Genomic DNA, 18,036 nt, shown 5'->3' with positions numbered 1-18,036 from the left:
TACATTCTTACCCGTCATTCCACTGGTCACTTGCTGCCTCTTCTGCCACCAAGATATCATACTCCTCAGCAGCATACTTCTCCCAGTCAGAGATCTCTTGGCTTTCACCTTCACCATCCTAAACAATCACATCACATTGCAAGTTATACAACAATATAGTAATTGTTAAACACATAGCTAAAAAGAATTTTAAAGTTTCATACTCACCCGCAACATAGAAAACTGATCCTTCTGTTCATGGTCAAGATACTTCTCAATGTTGAAAAAAGTATCAAAGAACACATTTGTCAACTTACATCGCTTTAAATCATGCAGAGTAATTTTTCCTGTAAAGAGGATTACGAGATAAGACGTTTAGAGCTGAAGTTATCCTTTCTCCAAAGAGGAGGAACATTATTCAAAAGTTAAGTCACCATTATGCTCAAGAACATTTGTCACTGGTGTTCAGTGCGATGGGAGAGAAGTCAACAGATGGAATACACATGGAGGGAATTGTCCTTCAAAGCGGACAAAACTTCTAAGCTTCCTCAAGAGACAGAATTCTCCAGTGAGCTAGCTATTGCTTCCCAAGAAGTGCTTGGGTAGCAGGTAGGAACATCCTCTGGCAGCGGCCCTTTTTCTTCCCTGACTTGAGTAGAAAAATGTGTGACAGAGATGACACTGTATGACTATACAAATGAATTTCTCATAGAGACTACTTCGCCACATTTGTGTAGCCTGATCAATATTTACTGCTTGAGAAGAAAGCTAAATGCTCAGAGGTGTTTTGCTTGTTGTTTTTTTATAGAGTGCTACTTTATAGGGTGATACAATGGATCTGTTAAGTGTTAGAAGTATTTGTCAGCTTGCTCAGAAATGTTACCTCATTTCAAAGTTGAGTATTAAGCTTCTGCAGAAAGACTGAAAAAATCCCGACATACAAGAAAAGACAGACAACTATCCTTGAAACTCCTCTTTATTGATTCACCTTAAATATGGCCAGTCTTCTGTTGCCAGAGGGGCTAACTGCAGACCTTATGGAAGAGTTCAATAAAAGCCAAACTTAGATCAGTATTTCCTCAGCGTACTACCCCAGCTTCTAACAAAGTGTAACTGAAGGACATCAGAGGGAAGCCAAATCTGAATCCCATTTGGAAGTGGTTGCCACACTTCTGTTTGTCGCCATCTGAAGTGCCTTAATGTGTTCTGCCTGGCTTATAGCTGATGCTCCAGCACGACACCAATCTCTCATGGCACCTGTGTCATATCTGTCAGACCCACACAGATGTCTGATGTATTGGGCCATCTCAAGTGGCAGCAACTCTCCACAACCAAGCAACTGATTTGAATCTTAGTTATATAAGCTCCCAATTTAAGTTAGACACCTATATTTGGTTGGTTGATTTGCTCTCCAGTTACCATTTATTGCAAAGGGGAGCTTAGACACGTAACACTCATGTTGATGCCTACCATTGTCTCTCAAAGACTAACAAAAAAAGAATGAAATTGAGATAATTCATTCAGGTGTCCACAAATTAAGGAATTTGCTTTTTGGTACACAGAGCATCCTGTAGCAAACTGTATCACAGTTTAGCCTTACTGTATGAAAGCACCTTCTTTTGCTTCAAATCTACCCAGTGAACTGTCATTTTATGCTGCTAGTTTTTGTGTTAGGAGAACAGAACAATGTTTTCTTAATCCACCTTTTAAATGTCACTCAATTTTTATAAAAGCCCCATCGACCCTTCACAATTGGCTTTCATTTTTTTTTTCCCCTAAATAACTCTCATCTTGGTTGTGTTTCACAGCCTCCTTTTATCATCTTCATGATATAGAACAGATACATCAATCTTGTTTCATTTGAAATGCAGAACAGAAGCGTTATTGAAAATGTCTGCCTTTCAGAAGCATAATGTACAAGACTGGAAGAGAACCCCTAAGTTTGGGAGGTTATTGTAGGCAACCATATAACATAAGCGTGTTCCTCAGAGCTTGCTTTGCTTAATTTTAAACACAACCCACACCCCATACAATGTCAATCTAAGGCTTCATTCCACTGATATCTAGGATTGAGCTTCTAGCCAAAACATACTTATTACTGCTTTTTTATTTAAAATTTTATCTGCCTTTAGAAATGTGTTTTCACCTAGCAAATCCATTTTAACTTGATTTAAATAAGAATATGAAGCTTTAAGTTCTAGTTTTGAGCTGTGCCAATTCCCTTAGCATGCAAAAAAATCATGTCTCAAAGACAACTGCCTTGTTAAAATAAAATTGTTTCTTGTAATTTAAATATTCTTAATACTAGAAAGAAGGTAGGCAATAAGCAAAACCATTATTAATTGATTATCTGACCATAATTGTATAGACAGTAAACAGAACCACCCTCTTAAACAATCAACTAAAGGGATACTTGAAATTCAAGTAGGAAAAACTCAGTGCTTTATCTAGAAGCGTCGAATTGTGAAACACTAACACATTACATTTGCTAAACAAAAGCATTAAATAAGATGGTCAATTTTCTTTTACCATAAAAAATAGCAAGCATTAGTATATGTGATAGAGGTTGCTACTCCTATCAAACAATTCAAAAGCAAACGGGTAAGTTATTGCAATGCAGTCTGTACAATAATAGCAACCAGACTACTGTAGGCCACGTCCTTTTACACACTGAAATTCACATTAAAATGTATAGCCATAATAAGGTTTATTAGTGCATACTGTGGTCAAGTGTTTAAACTTAATGTCTCAATACAGGCTGACCTTGGTTGTGTTGAGTTCAACAAAGCCCTGAAGACTAATCCGTCAAGGCTACAACAGTTTTATCAACTTGTGAGACAAATATCAGAAACAGCACAGAGGTAGAGGCCGTGAACATGCAAGATATCACTCTTCAACACCACAGTAATATGTTTACCAAGGCATGGAAAAATATTTTTAGTATTGAGCAGCACAGAAGTAAATATGAAGGGAGCATCATGCTTACTTCATAAGTTTTTTTTTTTTTCAGGTGTAAAACGTAAACTGAAGTTTCACCAGCTAAAGATCATATACGTCATATGCAGGAGGGTAGAATGTATATCTATGAAGGTTCAAATGAATGTAGAAAATAGCCAAAAACTAAGAACAGTTCAGAATTCCGTTATTTTTAAGCCCATTGACGTGGATTTCCTAAGGGCAGCTCAGGCTTCTAACCTAAAATAAGTCATTATTGATCTACAGAGACCAACACTGTTCCCTCTGAAGAAACCTCAGTTAAATGAGTACTGGAACAGGTAAGAGGCAAGTGAACAGAACAGTCAAGAGCTTTTCTTGAGAGCATCACCTCAGCCAGATAGTGACAAGATTTCATTTAAAACTAAACATGGCTACAAAACCAAAATAAAAGCCTACAAGGACTTTTAAAGTAGCATATTACATTTTAGGCCTGCCTGCCGATGGAAGGCCATTCGATTAATAAGCCCTAACCAACTTTAGAGAAAAGACAACCTAAAGGCATATTCTTTGTATGACCAACAACTGAGTGCTCTTTAGGGTGCACTAACTCCTAATCCAGAGAAACAGAAGTTAGAGATGGAAAAGGATTTTATTACCTTCATATTGTGGCTTCACGAGATCCAGCATCTGGCACAAACAATCTTCAAATGGCAAAGGTTCTATGGCCATGTTATCTAATTTTTGGCACTGTTCTTCATAAAAATACTCCAATTCATACATAGACAAGGCACCATCCCCATCAAGATCCATGCAGCGAAACCAGTATTCAATGCTGAAATTCAGTAATTAATAGCAAAGAACTGTTTACACAAACTTAATACAGAACTTTAAGACTTTATATTGCTTCTTTTAAAACCTATACTACTTACAAATGCAAAACTAGACTTAAGACTATATTCCATAATGCTATAGGAAGTCATTAAACAACATCTACTGTGGTAAGAGTTTCTGGTATTTGATATGCCATACATTACTGCATTTGAAAACTCACTTCATTGTGAGTGGGTGAGGCAGAAATGACTGAAACATGTGGCTTTACACAAAATCTCTAGTAAGCCAATAAAAAAAAAAAAATGAATTGTGCATCAAAACCCAAGTTCTTTTTTCATATTGAACAAGCCAGTGACATATCTTGCAACAGGTTTCTTATCAATATCCTACAGCTAATACTAGCTGTATAGTTTCCCAAAATCACTGGCATCATGAAACAAGTGCAATTTCCTTTATCTATGACCCTGTCTGTAAGTAGGCCAATTAGCCTCTTAAAAGTCATTAAAATAGACTTTTACAGCAGCAACAACAGGAGACACTGATAAATAAGAATGATGCAACAAACTGGGCCAGTTTTCCACTCATGTTTTTATCGTTTAGCTTCTTCCATTATAGCTCCAGCTGAGCATCAGTGGTTCCTATTTAAAAACTGGAAAACCAAGTCTGTTTTTATTTCTGTTAAAACATAAATTTCTTCTTACCTAGTTGGTGTCTTCTTGTCCTCTTCAGATATCAGAAACCAGACAAAATCAGCATAGCTAATTTTTCCATCTTTTTGTGCTTTCCTACCTCTTGAAGGCAAATGAGGGAAAAGACAAAGTTTATTTTAACAGACCTAGCTTTTACTAATCAAAATTAAGGATTATCTTCCTTGGTGCAATTAACAGTTTATTTATCCTCCTAAAAGATGCAGTGTTCCTAAGGTGACTTGTCACAGACTACTTTGATCATTCAGGATAAGGAGCTTGTGTGCTCGGTTCTGTTTCTACTGCAATGGGTATTTAAAGAGGGAGGTAGCAGCTGGAAGAGGAAGGCAGCACTTTGTCCAGAAGGACTTACAGCTTTCCTTCCTGGGCAGCAGTACAGGTGGCTTAATTGTTAACAGAAAAGATATTTCAATTCATTTTTAAAAATATATGATATACAACCACAAATGCTTTTTAGAATTTCTATTCAGGTAAAGTGATAAGAACTTAAAGCTGTACAGCTGTACACTCACTAGAAGTGTTGGAATGGAAATATGAAGATAAAAATGAAATAAAAACATTCAGGAAGTGAGCGTTTGTGGCAAGAACATAGCTGTTCCTACTCTTGCACCACATAACACAATATCCAAATACTTTCTGAAGACACATGGTCAAGCTTTTTAGTAAAAAGTCAGGTAGGCAGCTCCTAAACACATTACATTTCATTCCTAAACCCCCCTTTTGCTGTTTTATCCTCAAGATGTCTAGAAAAATATGATGTATGTTTTGTCTCACCTAAAAAACTTGCATAAAGGAGTAAGCTCTAGACATATGCCTGTCAAGCATCGTTTTACTCATTTCAGCTTTTGTTATGTCATTTCTGTTTATCGGTCACTTTCTAGCTGCAGAAATTGTGCTAGCAAAATGTTTCAAAAATGAGTTAAATGCCATAACTATAAAAGAGTAAGTCAATCCAAGTGGGGACAATGAAGAATGACTGTCAAAAATGTGAATTAACTCCACTGGAGGCATTTGTGTAACAAGCACTGATTTTACAAGCAGTACCGAAATGCCCAATTCTTTTTGAAAAATTGTACAGGTTTGAGGGATAGAAAAATAATCATGCCAAACTTTCTTTCCTTCCTCATTCCCATCCCTGCTAAACCATACAATATCCTATAGTGAGTGTTCAATTCAGGTAAAGAAAGAAAAGTAAAGAATTTGGACTGGGCCAAAGGTTCCAGGATTACTCCAGTACTCTTGAACTTCACTGTTGCATTTCAAGGGGAAGGCATTTCCTTGGGAATGTCACATTGAATTTAACAAGCAAATATATAAATATTAATTTTGATTTAGTTCAGCATATAGAATAAATACCTTGTTACTGCTCCTGAGAAGATCCTCTCGATCATCCTATTTGATATTGCTGTGAATAAAGGTTTAAAATACTGTCAATTATATACAAGTTATTTTTGCTTTGTATTGTCTAGTTGAAGAGTTTATTGGAAACCTCTTATATATACAGATCCATGAGAAAGATCAAGTGTAGCACTCATTAATCCCTTTGAGTTCTCTTGGAGAAGATCACTTAACACAAAGTCTCCAAAACAAAGATAGAACCAACCAGCCTTGAATTCAGGCTTGATGCAGAAATAGTAGCATAATAAAAATAATGAAATTGACTGACTAGCAAAATAGCATTTACCAGTTTTTTGACAAGTAAATCATGTTTTCAAGTGCCATTACCTTGACCTTGGTTTTGTCAAAGAGCCAAAACAGAATTGGCACGTTAATACATAATGAACATACCTAACAAACATACCTAACTGATTCTGACATGGCTCTATTTCTGGCATGGTTCTGAGCCATGCTTCTAATTTTGAAACCATTTCAGGGATTTTTAAAGACATGTCTTAACTGAGCACTAGCTCAATATTCAATTTATCCTGAACAATTTGTGGATGGTACCCAAAGCAGCACATGATACTATTATCACAGAAGAATTACTTCTCATTCTAGCTCTGAAATATTTTTTCAGCATTGTAGAAATACTGATAAGTAAAGCAGATGGTTAACCATTAGAACAGTTCATCTGTTTTATGTACTTATGGTGATGCTAACATTGTATTATTCTAGTAAGGACACTGGTCCCTGCTTAATATTTATCCCAAGAACTGCAGGATAGTAAATTTTTTCCCAGACGTATGTGCTGCTGCTTCTTACCTACTTTTGAAACACTGAAGCTGTTCAAAATCTTCTCAACAGCTACATACTTTTATATTTTTCTTACTACATTAAGTGTTTGATCTAGCCCAATTTTAGACCAGGGACAGTACGAAAGGAAGGGATTTATGAAACTATTATCTCATTCTGACATGCAAAAAATAGAAATTTAAGTTTGGTTATCATATCCTTTTTATGCTCTTATTTAATCTAGTTTTCATTAAGCAGCAGCTGCTGTTAAGCTTGAACCAATATTCCATGGTTTAAAGGATGCAAAACTATATTGCAAGTGGCATGGTATCAGTTCTGCTTCCTTTCTATAGTGTACTAACTCAGCAGAGCAACCTCTCAAATGAAAGAAGCTTTCCTTCCTCAGTGTCCTAAAGCATACTCAGACTTCAGTGGGCGAGTTTTTAGAAGCAATCAATGAGAATTGTGTTTTATTCCTTTTATCCCCTATGTGGGATAATATTCCATAATCACTTTGCGCTTAAGTAAGCTTTCCAGTCCTGAAGGGAATGTTTTTAAGATGACAACGGACACAAAGCATCCAAAAAACACACTCAACAGTTCCATACAAGCTAAAAGAATATTTAAAATAGGTCCAAGTATGCAAGACTACAGAATCACAGTCATTGCATATTGTGAATGCAGAAAATGTAAAGCTGCTAAATAATATTAAAACAAAATGTACTTCATCTGAGTTAGCAAAACTTTAAAATAAGCAGAGTACCTGAATTTATATTTGCCTTTTTCTACTCTTTCCTTACCTTACCATAAGAGCCACGCTACTTGAATAATATAAGTAAAATTGATTGTTTCCAAGATAACAACCCAAAACCACCAAATGGAGCCATTTAAAATATACCAAGACTTAAATGATTTTTTTTTTTTTTTAGATCAAGCCTACACACTTACAAATTTATTTCCTCCTCTACTTCTTTGCCAGATCAGAATTCAAATTCAGAATTTTCGTCAAATTTCATACAGCTGGACACAAAGCAGTGTCACAGATGACTTGTCCTGCTTTATTTCACTGGTCAGCAGGATCAGCTATACCAACAGACTCACAAACACTGGCCTTGGCAGTTAACCACTTCCTCAGTTGAAAGCTTGCAGGTCATTTAATACACGTAAACAAAGGTGCTTTATTTGTCATACCATGATCATTATGTCGAGCTAAATCCTTCCGATCAATATAGAGGTCATGGTCTGTATCCAGCTCCCAAAATTTGCAATAGATAACATAAAAATGTTCATATGAGAAGTACTCTGTCAGCTGGTTAATATCAGCTTCCTCTTCCAATAATGCCACATTCTATTATCAGAAGGATAAATAGAACACATTAAAGAATTTGTAAGACATTTGTTGAATGATCTGAGTTCTCATAACCAAGTTAATATCTAATGCTATTTCAGTGGAACAACTTCTGTCTTCAGAGACAGTGCACACCATGCAGTATGACAGCAAAGACTGAATATACAAGGTAGAAAACTAATTTGTCCATAGAAGAATGAGATCAGCCAGACTTCTGCTAATGACATATGCATTTATACTGCTTTAGACAAATGGTGACACTTAAACATATTCTAGCATATGAGAATTAATGCAATTGACCCTTCCCCAGTTTTTGGAAAAGGAACAAGTGCTACTTATGTTACTCCCTTAAGCATTTAGTTAATGCAGTTCTTAAACTTGTAGAAACATCCGTCTTGCAAAATTTTAGATATCACGTACCTGCAAAAAGTTGCTTTTCCTGAGCTCGTTACATGTTATTTTCCCAGACCAGGACCTATTTACTGTATAAAATATTCTCTGTATAACCTGCAAGAAACAGAAAAGGGAAAGGTGATCTTAAGTATGCTAACTAAATACCCTCCCAAATATTTCTCAAAGATAAGTCTTAGGTCAGCTGCATTACACAACTCCATCTTTCCCCTATTTCTATTTTTCTCGTTACTTAGCAGGTTGATGCTTCTCTTACATTGTATTACCAAACCATTTCTAAATATGCATCTAAGCTCATCTTGACAAGTCTTATTTCAATGCTGCAGTACCCTTATCTCACATAGTAAAGTTGCAGAATACTTGTATGCTATCCAGAACATGTCTATTGGCAATTTCACTGCCTCCCTGTCTTCCAGATCTACAGGATATCATCTAATAAGCCTATTGATATATCTCATTACTTCAGATTTAAAGACTTATATGTACTGGAATAATATTTTACTTCATATATGAAGTTACAGAAATAGAATTGGGACTGTTTAAGGATCAGAGTATAGGGGATGCTGCTACTTCTGAAGTCTGCAAATATAACAACTCAACATCTAACAGAAACACTTCCTGCAAGTGCATGGAAAATACATTTTCCCCCATTTAATTTTATTCTATTTAAAGTTACTTCAAAAAACCCCAAACCTGTTAATAGTATTAGAAGTAGTACATAATTGCTTTCTAACTGAAGAAGAAGAACAACAACAATCTACGCAAGAAAGGTGACTAGTTCTTGTGCCATGACTGATATCAGAACCAGAAACAAATCCATTCAGTTAAGAATCCAATGCTTTTGTTTAAATTGATCTTACACATCTATTATTTTGGTAAACTCACCCATTCAGCATAATTTGCTTAGTTTTAGTTTGCAAACATAAGACTTTAACGTATAGGTTTTGATTCTGAAGTTTTGTTAACTGAATTCAGCATTGACCTCAATTAGTTTGAGGTAAGTCAGTCAACCAGATATACATTTCAAGTCAGTCATTCACTGCTAACAAAAGCATAGAAAAGATCTAAACATATTATGAACTATAACTGCTTAACTGGAAATTGATTATACCTACTAATTAGCAAGACCAAATATTGCACGTGTAGTGTTTCATTTGCAACACAGTAGTTACTAGCTAAAAGAATCATCTCTTTAGAAATCCTTTTCCCCAAATAAAACCTCTTCCAAACTGAAGACTTCATTATTTAAGTTGTTATCACTTCAGACTTTAATTGCAGTAAATCAATAGTTTAAACAAACCAATCATTTCTAAGTTACAAGTGGAAGAGTAATTTAATCAAAGTTTTAAAGTAAAGCTTAAACTGTAGCATGCAGCAAGCTCTGCAGCTCTTACTTTGAACAAGAGCAGCTGGTTCAATAAATCCAGAAAGGAGAATAGACTGGCCTACTTCTGAAACTTAATTAGCTCAATTCTAATTGTGAGTTTAGGGAAGGCCCATTTTTGGCTTATACTACAAAGCAATTTTTTCTAAAAAGGTTTTGTCTTAGCTTTGCAACTTAATCCATCTGCATGTCATTATCTCATCTGTTATACATTTAACTGGTCTAAAAATAAAAACAAAATTGAATGTTTGCTAAAGACAACTGGGAACAGACTTAAAAAGAACGGTTTTCTAAAGTGAATCGAAGCAGAATATAAGCAAATTGTCAGAGAATTGCCTTCATTACTATGCTGCACAGTGAAGGGAGAGGAAATGGTGCAATACAGAGATTACAATTTCAAGACTTCTAATTCAGATACTACATTTAATCTGCAAGTATGTTATGTATACATCTCACTTGTCTGGGCAAACGTTTTTAATATATTTCAGCTTTATCTTGAACGTATGTACCTAACCTCACCACTAGACTGACCGACCAACCAACCTATACCATAGCCTAGCAGACAGAACTGATTGCTTCCAGGGTTGAACTTAAGACCCTTGCTTCGCTAGAGAGATATGTGTAATGTATGTACGCATACTCATATATACACATATGTATATATGGACAAACATAGCAGAAAACCAGATCATTTAACTTGTAACCGGAAGTTAGCATGAACAGACATCGAATCTTCAACTGTAATGCTTACAAAATCCTTTAGATGAAGCTTTATGTAGCAAGGTAAAGCTACTTGGAATACAGCTATGAAATGTCTTACTTCACCTCAGAGAAAAAGAAGTTATAATTATTTCTTATAACTTGCAGGACAATTTTAGAAGACTGTATGGAGCAACAGTAATTCCATCCCAAAACAGGCCAAGAAAGGGCAGATAGTCCTGACATTCCTCGATCTGCAGAACAGTATTCCAAATATACAGGTGTCCCTGCCTATGGCAGGGGGGCTAGAACTCGATCTTCAAGGTCCTTTCCAACCTAAACCATTCTATGATTCTATGATACTCTTGCTATGTTCATAACAATAGTTTACTTTTGGGATTTTTGATTGAACATGGATTTCTGTTGAAGACCACACTAGATTTTGTTAGAAAAGTATTGACAGCACTAATTTATTCAAGTATTGGTAGACTCAGACCTACTCAAATAAGCTCTTCCTCCGAAGAAAAGTAACTGGAAACGACAGGACCTTTTCCCTCCTATGGCCCTTCAGGACAGGCAGCAAAGCTTTCATAATTTTGAGCAGAGCAGACTTTCATACAACCGAGAATCCATTAAGAAAGAAAACTACTCACAGGCAGAATGTTTCCTTCATTCACATCTGACAAGAAAGTTCTGAGAGCTCATGTAATCATTATAACAAGAAGCAAAACCTAATGCAGCCAGACATACTTGATGGGCCGGCAGTCTCTGTTAAGAAGGACATGAGGAACTAAAACCAAACGCTTTCAAAAAAGTTTCTACAGTTTTGGTCTGGGTCAAAGCTGGATAAAACATGATCAACTCCGCATGTTTTTTGTTGGAGAATGTTCATTAAGCTATTTTTCACATGCACAAAGAAAGTGAACTGAGTGTCATTTTGAAGAATTTTAGTCTTTTGAGACTTCAGTGGAATTGGCTGTCTAGTCTACAGTTGAGAAAATTTAATGTCACTGATTTTTCCCTTGGGTACAGAAAGAATACTTCAGTCACATAACCCTAGGAAGAGAGAAATGGAACTTTTCATGTACAAAGCCTGCTTAGAAAAAAAAAAATCCCTAGAGAAAAAAGTGGCAAGCAGCTTCAATATTACCGTTATTTTACTTAATACTGAACATAATCACGTTAATATACACTTTTCATTCAAAATTCCATTTAATTAAATCCAGAGTAAGGTCAAGATTTTGAGTACAGTCTATGGCCAAAATCAAGTGTTTAGGATAACAGTCTGCTCTTCGTTTAATGTTCATTAACTTATACTACACTATTACAATTCAGAGTTTCTCTTATTTATAAGAAATTGATGAACTTAATACTAATATTAGGAGAAACTGATGCTTAAGAAATTGAGTCTTTCTTCATAAGATTTCTAGTTATGTAGAAATGAAAACTGACAGCATACTCAACTTTTCTCAAGAGACAAATAAGCTTATACATATTGACTAATGTTAATAATTTTGATTTTCCTACTTAGTTAAAAAAAAAATAGCTTTTCCAAATAAAAACCACTTACTGTGGTAATGTATCGAGAGTGAAATTCAGATGCTTCTTTTAAAAATGATAGGCCAGGATGACTATTCACCACATCCTACAAAAAAAGGAGTAACAATATCCCAAACAGTATTCATTAGTGACTATATAAAACAATTAGCACAGAATAGCACATCTGCTTCCTTAACCAAAACAGTTCAAATTAACTATCACAATCATTAATGAAATCTTCATTTAGAACCTGCTTCATGTTAATAACACTGCTGACTTTTTTTTTTAAATTATCTTTTAAAGAAGCCAGATAAACAAAAGCTTTTGTGTATTTTATACGGGATGAAGATTTTTAACACTGCTGACCACTGTAGCTTGAATTTCTGTTCCCAGCTGATCCAGTAAAAGTCAATGTAAATTTTATTCATTTATTAGTAAAGGTGTTGGTTGCCACTCTTTGAGAGAAGCCGTATTAGTTCTTGAATTCATACACCACTTTTCCTTTGCCCGCCAAAGGGCCTCCTTGACTTAAATAATTTCAACTGCTTTTCTAAACCATAAGGGTTCTGATACATGTGCTACTCCTGCAAGCAATTTTAAATCCATGCATCTTACTGTAGCTCTTAAAAACACCTCACCTTATTTTACAGTTAATTATTTTATATAAGTCAGTCACTAGCATCTCAGTGGACCACAGGAAGTGAGTTACACTAAATATTATCAATAAACTTTAATGAAGACCACGAAAAAGTATGTTTAGGTAAAAAAAAAAATAAAATCAGGGTTTTGCCAGTCCATCATTTTATTGTGTTTCCAGAACTAGTTTCAGTTGCAATTTACTTGTAAAAAGGGAATGAAGTCTTCTTGCACCAAGTAGTTACATCCAGGATTCATTAGAAGATGAACAAACTTTGCAGCATCATCATAGCAGGTCTGAAGTATTCTGAAACGTAAGTATTTCCATTTAATACTCTACACAGAAAATTGCTCATACTACCTTGTGCAGGCATCATAGGGCAAGGCCTATAAAACTGCAACCAGAACATTTAATTCAAAAGCTAATTACAAATGTCAAAGTATGCTCCAAGTGAATTTATCAAAGCAGTACTGTCTCATACATTTACATTAAAGGAGGTGGGTACTCCATGTTATTGATTACATGAAAGGAAATTTTTCAGTTAGAACTCAAGAACTAGAAAGAAAAAGCATTTTGTCCAGGACTGGCATCTAGAAGTTAAGGCCACGTTTTTCACTTTTCCCATAAACAGACAGTCATTTACCAAACACTTTAAAAATCTGTGAACATCGTAAATAAAGATTTGTTTGTGTTAAGGTGATTTATTTATGTTTTCCCAGGTACAAGTTTGCTGTTAATGGTTGATTATGGGAAACTGTTTTATTCCTCTTTACAAATTGGATCTCATTCAGAGCTTAAAATATCACATTTCAATTAAAAAAAACACAGTTCTTCTAAAAAAGTAATCTACTTACTTCCGCCACATTGCAACAAATTTATGAACTGACACATATCCTGTTCGTTCACCTCCAGCACAATAAAACAAAGGACCTTTCCAGTAAAGAGGGCATTCACAAGCCTAGAATTAAAGTATAGATCAAGTTAGTTCATTGATTGCTTATCTGAGGGTTACTCTCTTATTTAGAGGTCTTTCAAAAATTAATTTTTACAAGTGTTAAGAAGAAAACATTAAAGCACAGATTTTTTTAAACTGTTTCTGAAACCAACTGCACCTTCCAAAATAATTAATTTTAAGCAACTGCTTTAGGCTAAAATCCAAAAGTAGAAAGCAAAACATAGGGCAACTTGCAGCATTCCTAACAGATGAATGCAGTCACATGTCTGCTCTGTCCACACTCCAAGCAGCTGAACAGAGTCCATGCTAATAAGCTCTGCTAAAGGGTTGGATATCTTTGAGCTCAAGACAGTAAAAACAGTTACACAACTTCTGAACTGGAGCAAGTTTACATTTGTCTGTCTCAGAGGATGGCTCAACTCGCCTGCACCTGGCATATGCATGCACATCATCTATCCAATTTTAAGTAGTAGACTCACCTGCCCTAAGCAGGAGTATCTTGCTTCAGGATATCCAAGTTACACCTTCACAACTTCAGTGCTTCGATATACCTACAGTGCTGCTTCTGTGCCTGCTCCAAGCTCCCTCAGTCATAACAGCTGAGTACCTATCTCTCTCCTAAAACTGACTATGACTTGGAGTAGTCAGTCATGCTGGCATCTCTGAGAAACTCACACATAACTCAAATAAGACTGTGAATACTGCAAAGTGTACAAGGTCACTGGAGCAAAAGGTCAGTTACTTCTCATGTAATAGTTTAATCAGTACTTAAAAAAAAAAAAAAAAAGTGAGTTTGATGAATACTGTCCTCAGTCCGAGAGGCTTTTCCCTATGCTTCAGGAGGATGCCTTTCATCACTCAGTTGTAGGTGACTGGACCCTTCCCACCTTTCTTGCTGAGAGGAAAGGGTGTCTTCCACCTCTCCTCACTTCAGTGTAGAAAGGACCTGTGGAAGGTGGGAATCCTATCATTCGGCTTAGCAGTTAAACGCTTTTGGTGAGGCAAACAAGGAGTTTTTGAACCCTCAGTCCTGCTCTTGTGAAAAGTCTTTGTTTCTATTTTCTACACCCTGGACTTTAAATGCGAAGTGACAGGAACAGGGATGATAACCTGAGAGCCATTACCACGACCATGACTTGCAGTGATATTTCACGCATTGATTCAATATAACAAAATGGAAATTTAAGTTTAGTTAAAGTAGCTTACTGTCTGTTACACAGAAATTAAAAAATACTTGCTGCTTTCTAATTTTCACTCTGCTGTAACTCTAAATTAGTTCTTCAGTAGTAACTAGAGGGCTACAATCTCAAGTTACCAAACCATTCTGTCTTTCAGTTTCTTTACAATGGAGGTTCATGACATTGCTGAACGAGAAAAAAAACAACAGTGTGGATGCCTGAAAACAAAATGCTTATTAAGAGTGCTTTTGCCTTAAGTCTGTTGGTCAATACAGAATGCAGAACAACACACAGTGTGCCCTTCAGTATTTGGTTGTTTATGCAACTAAAACAAACAAACAACAGTTCAAGTTTTGTTTTAATGTTTGTTTCTTTTTGTAAGCAAACTGTTGGGCTATTTGAGACATAGTTAATGCAAAGATTTCCACACATAACCGTGCTATCAACAATGTTGAATATGATGTCTTATTGGTACTACCTTGTAGGAGATGAAAACACATAATGCCAGAAAACAAAGCACACAGAACTTATGTTTCCTTTCCATAGGCATACAGTACTAAAAGCAGACAGCCAGCAAGTTCTCACCTTTGCAACCTTCCCCATGTCTTCTAATGTTGCCCTCTCATTTGGAAACTCAGAGAAAGTTCTCTCAATTTTAGCAATCACAGCATCTATATTCACTTTTTCCTTAGGACATCCTCGGGGAAAATAGAAAGTTGGAATGTTTTGACTAAGTGATGGTGGCAAAGTTTCTTCCTTCTTTGTCTGAACCTAAATAGATAAATTCACATTTGACAGTCAGGTACAATGAAATCACATGTAATAGTTATCCTCGGATGACTTGAATCTCTTGGTATTATATGTTCCAATACACCTTTTGATGATAGGCCAAGTAAGCTATTTAAGAAAGAGCACACTAGAAAAATTCATGAGTATTTCCAAAACCTGTCATTTAGAAAGATTTCTAGGATGTTAAAAATTTAATAAAAACAACTTCAGTCTTCAACATATCAAGTTTAAAGATTAATACACTAGACAGCTTCTTGGAGACATCTGAAATAACTTGGGTTATATTATCAGTTTCAGGAGAAAAAGCTTCAATTTCTAGCTTAACAGACAGGTCTTGAAATAATTTGCTTTTGAAATATTTCTAGTTTTACAGCTTCAAACTTTTGAGATAAGCATGAAAATTTCGTTACAAACCACAAACCTATTTAACTTAGTTACACTGAAGATGGTTTGATTTTTTTTTCTTCATCCTAAAAAGTGCTTGACTTTATAAAGGTAGTAAATGATTCCTGAAGAGGTATTTCCTTGGCAAACTATATATAATTATGTCATGAGAGCTTAGAAATCTGTTTCTCAAGAATTTGTGATCTACTGTACTACCCCCTTCCCCCTCCACCCCCCCAAAAAATAGATGACCAGTAACAAGAGAAATTATTTCTTTAAATGCATTAAGTTTCAGTAAAGAAGACTTTATCTTTTACTTAGTTTCCCAATCAAAGTCCAGTAAGGCAGAGGAACAAAGACAACAAGCAATGTAACAATAGTTATGTGGCAATTCAAAGTCAGGAATTAAACATTAAGTCTTTAATCCCAAGGCCACTGTTCAAATGTAAAAACAACGGTTAATGCTGTAAGGTGGCTCATCCTAGTGTTAAATGTGTTCAAGATCCTGAATTCCATCTCTCATTTCCAACCAGAACTGGGGTGGGGGTGGGAGGCACACAGATGATGGACAGGACAACACCAAAACCCCCAAAAACTCCAATCTTCGCTTTATGCCTTTACACCTTTGTCAAATTGCCTGCAAAAATACCCAGTTTTCCTGCCACAATCAAAATCCTTCCTAAGTCAGTGAAACAGCAGATTTTAATTTGCAGGGTTCCAACCTGGGAGCCTTCACTGGAATACTATGCATGCAAAAAAAATCCTGAATTAACCTTTCTTCCCCTCCTGTGCATTTGAGCCAGCATTCCTGTTCACAGCTGCAGAATTACCTGAGTTACAAGTTTTATTTCATAGAGGAAAAAGTTACCTTGAATCTAGAGTCGATGTCTGTCATTTTCTAAGAATCCTATAAATTATAACTTTTGATACCTTTTCATTAGTTTAGTGGTCCAGCTAATGAGGCATCAGCTTCAAACATAAGTGTGACAGGGCATCAAAAATCTCTTCTAACTGTAGACTTCCAAACTTTTGGGAAGACTAAGGATAGCAACACTTTATTCTCTGAGTAACATTACCACCAGCACTACAAATACTGGCTACAATTGGATTAACACCTTGTTTCATTTTAGAAACCCAGCATCAGTGCTTTAGTAGAGCCCTAGACAACTAGCCTATGCAAAACCCGGCTAAAGCCTGTTCCTTGGACTGGTACCACACAGTCAGACTGCTAGCATGCTTTTGACCACTGGCAATCATCTTTTACTTAACAGAATCAAACTCTTCCATTTGTTCCAAACAGTAAGGTTATTTTATTTCCCCTTTTCCCCATATACAAGATCTGCCTGGAGAGCTGCTCCCACATGAGCTGCTCAAAATGCCACCAAAGCACAGGTTTTCCAGTTCTCTAGACATGCTTGATGAAGGGTGCCCCACCAGAGAAAAGGGTGAGTGTCAGTTATGGACTACTAACATCCCCCGAACATTTTGGGTAACATGACGTAAACCAGTATTTAAAAAAAACTAGTACAGACAGACAGGCATTTTTAAAATCCGTAGCTAGGAAACTTTAGAGCCTCAGATTAAAAAAAAAAAAGTTTCTTTTGAAAGGAAAGGTAGGGGAAGAGGGAAGACTACCTTGGAAAAGGTCCCAAGAGAAGAAGAAAAGCTATCAACAGTTATTTGTTCATCAGAAGCTTTATATTTTCTCAGAAACTACTCATTTACTTCAGATACCTCAGAATACGTAATAAATGAGTTACAGTAGCTCTGGTTAAATGTTCTTAAATGCATGTGGACATCTCAGTTCAGGATTTGTAGTAAGACCTATCCTAGTACATGTAAATTCCTTGGGTGTTATTTAAGAGAGTTATACAATAAAGGTTTTTTAGTAGTTAGTTTGCATCTTTTTATCTGTTGTAAACATGTTTCAGACCATGACTATGAGGAAGAAGTTAAGCAACAGATTGAGAACTGAAGCTAGACATACGGTAAAATAAATATTGATTTTTCTAAGATAGAAATGTTATGTTTCATAAGCGTGACTTTGAATTCAGCATGCTTAGTGTAAAAATATATATAAAATTTA

The 18,036-nt window shown here is 35.8% G+C and overlaps 1 protein-coding gene across 1 annotated transcript in view; it reads right to left on the bottom strand.

Annotated features, from left to right (window-relative positions):
* PPP2R3B (protein phosphatase 2 regulatory subunit B''beta) overlaps positions 1-18,036 on the bottom strand; it is a gene marked incomplete at its 5' end in the record, with an annotated part of 36,070 nt that overhangs the window by 5,619 nt on the left and 12,415 nt on the right. Inside the window, 11 exons of the mRNA XM_082492151.1 lie at positions 12-118; positions 208-326; positions 3,573-3,748; positions 4,449-4,538; positions 5,811-5,859; positions 7,818-7,974; positions 8,395-8,481; positions 12,039-12,113; positions 12,848-12,950; positions 13,499-13,602; positions 15,363-15,548. Coding sequence (XP_082348277.1) covers positions 12-118; positions 208-326; positions 3,573-3,748; positions 4,449-4,538; positions 5,811-5,859; positions 7,818-7,974; positions 8,395-8,481; positions 12,039-12,113; positions 12,848-12,950; positions 13,499-13,602; positions 15,363-15,548 — 1,253 coding nt within the window. The remainder of the gene's footprint in view (positions 1-11; positions 119-207; positions 327-3,572; positions 3,749-4,448; positions 4,539-5,810; positions 5,860-7,817; positions 7,975-8,394; positions 8,482-12,038; positions 12,114-12,847; positions 12,951-13,498; positions 13,603-15,362; positions 15,549-18,036) is intronic.

Source organism: Vanellus vanellus (genome assembly GCF_965231255.1).
Source record: "Vanellus vanellus genome assembly, chromosome: 1".
NCBI lineage: Eukaryota > Metazoa > Chordata > Aves > Charadriiformes > Charadriidae > Vanellus > Vanellus vanellus.
Note: the sequence above shows the minus strand (reverse complement) of the source record. Positions and strands in the feature narration are given on the sequence as shown.